At 35.3% G+C, this 3,684-nt stretch overlaps 1 protein-coding gene across 1 annotated transcript in view; it reads right to left on the bottom strand.

Annotated features, from left to right (window-relative positions):
- LOC143021181 (uncharacterized) overlaps positions 1–2,099 on the bottom strand; it is a 3,067-nt gene extending 968 nt beyond the window's left edge. Inside the window, exons 1-2 of the mRNA XM_076178473.1 lie at positions 1,895–2,099; positions 1,561–1,720 (exon numbers count right to left, since the gene is read on the bottom strand). Coding sequence (XP_076034588.1) covers positions 1,561–1,720; positions 1,895–2,099 — 365 coding nt within the window. The remainder of the gene's footprint in view (positions 1–1,560; positions 1,721–1,894) is intronic.
- Positions 2,100–3,684: the final 1,585 nt, after the last annotated feature.

Raw genomic sequence — 3,684 nt, 5'->3', positions numbered from 1 at the left:
TTGTCTTCTTCAAGATCCGACATCATTGCTAATTCCGCGCCTTCTTACACCACAATATATTATTTTCACTCATTCTCCTGTAATATTCATCAAGTCTACCTTAAGGTATTAAAATTGAACATATTTACATATTTGACAAAACTTTTATATTTTATTCTTATATTACAATTGCAACACTAATCATCTTCGGTGATCTTAAAGTGTTCACCATAACTGAGGTTATTTTTTTCAGTTCTTTTATATTTCTTATTATGTGCTGGTGCACATCGCTAACAGTATGTATGCTGGATGATTTCTAATGTTGTGAGCCACTATCACGTTGAAGTACTGGTGCCCACTGGGTTAGTCATCTCTATCCTTCTTATGGAGGAATGAAACTAAATGTTTTAAATAGTCCAAACAAGGTAGACCTACAGCTCGTTTAGGGCTCAAGTCTACCAGTGTGCTGGTCACGACTGGCCTGCGCCGTTTACACCTCCTTTCCCACACCTGATGCCAGACGGATCCACCTCGGTAATCTATTCTGCGCAAACTATTTTACATCAACTCGCTCTTTAGGGGTCCATTTTGGGTTTACAAATGAGACACCACGAAAACAGAAATCTTATTCTCACCTCGCCTTTTCTCACCCTCCTCCTGTTAGACCTGATAGGTCTGTCAGTTGCCACGTCTCGTTAGCTCTCTCCATTGTTGACGTTCCTCGTATTTTCTATCCCTCTCAACCTCCTCCAGTGAAGTTCCCCTCTTGTGCAGGGCCTGCTGGATATTTGTTCTCCATCTTATTCTTGGGCGTCCCACAGGTCTTCTTCCTTCTGATTTCCATAAGTAGTACTTCTTTGGATATCTTTGCTCTTCCATCCGCATAACATGTCCGTACCATCTCAGCTGTCCTCTCTCCACATAGTCCAGTACATTCTCAACCCCCAATTGCTTCTCTTATAACTTGATTCCTTATTCGGTCCACCCTTGTACATCTGTAGATAACCCTTAGTGCTTTCATTTCTGTGGCCTCTATTTTACTTTCTTCACTTTCCTTGGTATCGCGGGATCCTTAAGAAGTGGGTATAGTGACTGCAGCTCTATATTGTACTTCTTGATTCTTTCATTTATTTCCGAATGTATATCCCTTCCGCTGTTAAAATCAGCTCCCAAATATTTGAAGTTGTGTACTTTTCTTACTTCTTGGGTATCTATTGTAACTCCTCCATCTCCCGAAATTCTGCTTACGTTCATGTATTCACATTTTCCGACATTTAACTCCATTCCCATTCCTGTCAATTGCTCAGACCATCTGTCCACAGCTTCCTGTAAGGTCTCTAGATCATCAGCTATGAGTGCCACATCATCATCATAGGCAAAAGTAACCGTGTTATCCTCCATCTGAGTTATTTCTTTCATTATATAGTCCATGTACATAATAAAAAGCAATGGTGACAACACACTGCCCTGTCTCACTCCACTTGCTATCCCAAACCAATTTCTAGCTCCATATTTGGAGATCACTGCGCTTTCAGATATACGATAAAGTCCCTTTACTGCATTTGCAAGATGGGTAGGTACCTCATACTGGGAATCCTTAAGCACACCCATAGTTTCCTTCTCGGCACTCTATCAAAAGCCTTTTGTAAATCCAGGAAGATCATATGTTCCTCAACATTCCATTCCCATGCCTTTTCAACCAGCATCCTCAATGCAAAAATCAAGTCTGTGGTGCTTCTTCCTGGACGAAAACCATATTGTCATTCACCAAGCTTCTTTTCAACTACAATTCTTAATATGGCCTCCAATATTCTTTCATATACCTTTCCTATATGCGGCAAAAGTGATATTCCTCTGTAGTTACTACAGACTGTCCGGTCCCCTTTCTTAAAGATAGGGCTTATCAGAGCTTTACTCCATTCCGCAGGCACTGTTGCTGTTTTATATGCTGCATTGAACATAGACACTAAATATGGCAATAAAGTCTCCTCTCCTTCTTTAAAAATCTCCGCCGGCAAGCCATCGCATCCTGCAGATTTTCCATTCTTCATTCGTTTAATTGCTGCCTTTACCTCGTTAGATGTTATTTCCAAACTCTCATCATTTCTCACTTCTCCCATCTCCCAATAGTCAGCAACCTCGTCCTCATTAACATTCAGCAACTCACTAAAATACTCTCTCCATCTGTTGTATATATCAGCAGGATTTGTCAGGATGTTACCCTCCCTATCTTTAATGGTTGAACAATTTCCCTGCTTCCTTTACGATAGCTTTTTGCTAAACTATAAAGTAATTTCCTTCCAGTAGTAAAATCATCTTCTAACTGTTCTCCTAATTGATCCCAAAATTTTCTCTTTGCTATTTTCGTTTTCCCTTGTTCTTCTTTTCATCCATGTGCGAAAAGTCTTCATCTTTTGTTTCACTGCTTCCCTCACCTCTTCAGTCCACCAAGGGGTCTGTTTCTTTATTTCCCCCCAACATACTTCACTCCAATAGTTTCTTCTGCAATATTATTACAAATGAGACACCACGAAAACAGGAATCTTATTACCTATCATAATTCGCGATACTATCGTACCTGAATTAGTTCTCCCTGTACCTCTTGATCTATTAAGATCTATCTTTCTATCTCTATCTCTTCATATCTTTGTATATATCAATCTATCTATATCTACATCTTTAACTCTATCTCTTTGTATCTCTCTATATCTCTCAAGATCTTTCTATATCCTTATTTGTTATTTCTTTTTTATTTCCTCTCTCTCTCACATATATCTTATTTTGTTTTGTTTTATTTTGTTCTATTCTATTTTGTTATATTCTATTCTATTTTATTTTATTCTATCTTATTATATCTATTTCATTTTATTTCATTTTAATTTATTTTATTTTATTTTATTTTATTTTACTTTATTTTATTTTATTTTATTTTATTCTATTTTATTCTATTTTATTCTATTTTATTTTATTTTACTTTATTCTATTTTATTTTATTTTATTTTATTTTATTTTATTTTATTTTATTTTATTTCATTGTACTTTATTTTCTTTATTTTATTTTATTTTATTTTATTTTATTTTATTTTATTTTATTCCATTTTATTTTATTTTATTTTATATACTTTTATTTTATTTTATTTTACTTAATTTAATTTTGGCCTTCCTGGTGTTTTACTCTCCTTGTCATCTTACCCTATTACCTCTCACATCTCTTTTTTTTTTTTTTTTTTTTTTTACTCTTCCATATTCTTTTTATCACTCTTATGTAGATATCTCAAATCTATACTCACATTCCCCTTTTCTCAATAACCATCCCTTTTTTTTCTATACCTTTCTTTTATTTGCCTTCCACGGTTTTTTACATCTCCCTTTCTTCCTACCTATCTTTTTATTTCTCTCTAGCTTTGAATCTGCTTGTTATCCCAGAATCTTTGTCCCTCCGTCCACCAACCGTCCCTCCGTGATAGCATGCATATATCTGTATTTGCCTGTCTATATTTGTCTGTCCGTATCTATGTGTTTGTATGTGTTTATTCATTTTTTTTTTTATAATTTTCACTATCCTATTATTTTTGTGGTTATCATTATCTGCTTGTCTGTCTGCCTTCCTGCCTGCCTGTCTTCTTATTCTTCCATCTTTATATCTTCCTGTCTATTTGTCTATTTGTTCTATCCGTCTTTGTCTGTCTATCTCTCTATTTGTCT

Source organism: Oratosquilla oratoria, chromosome 41 (assembly GCF_046742065.1).
Source record: "Oratosquilla oratoria isolate Oo_2021 chromosome 41, ASM4674206v1, whole genome shotgun sequence".
NCBI classification, from domain to species: domain Eukaryota; kingdom Metazoa; phylum Arthropoda; class Malacostraca; order Stomatopoda; family Squillidae; genus Oratosquilla; species Oratosquilla oratoria.
The sequence above is the reverse complement of the archived record's forward strand: the minus strand, read 5'-3'. Positions and strand labels throughout refer to the sequence as shown.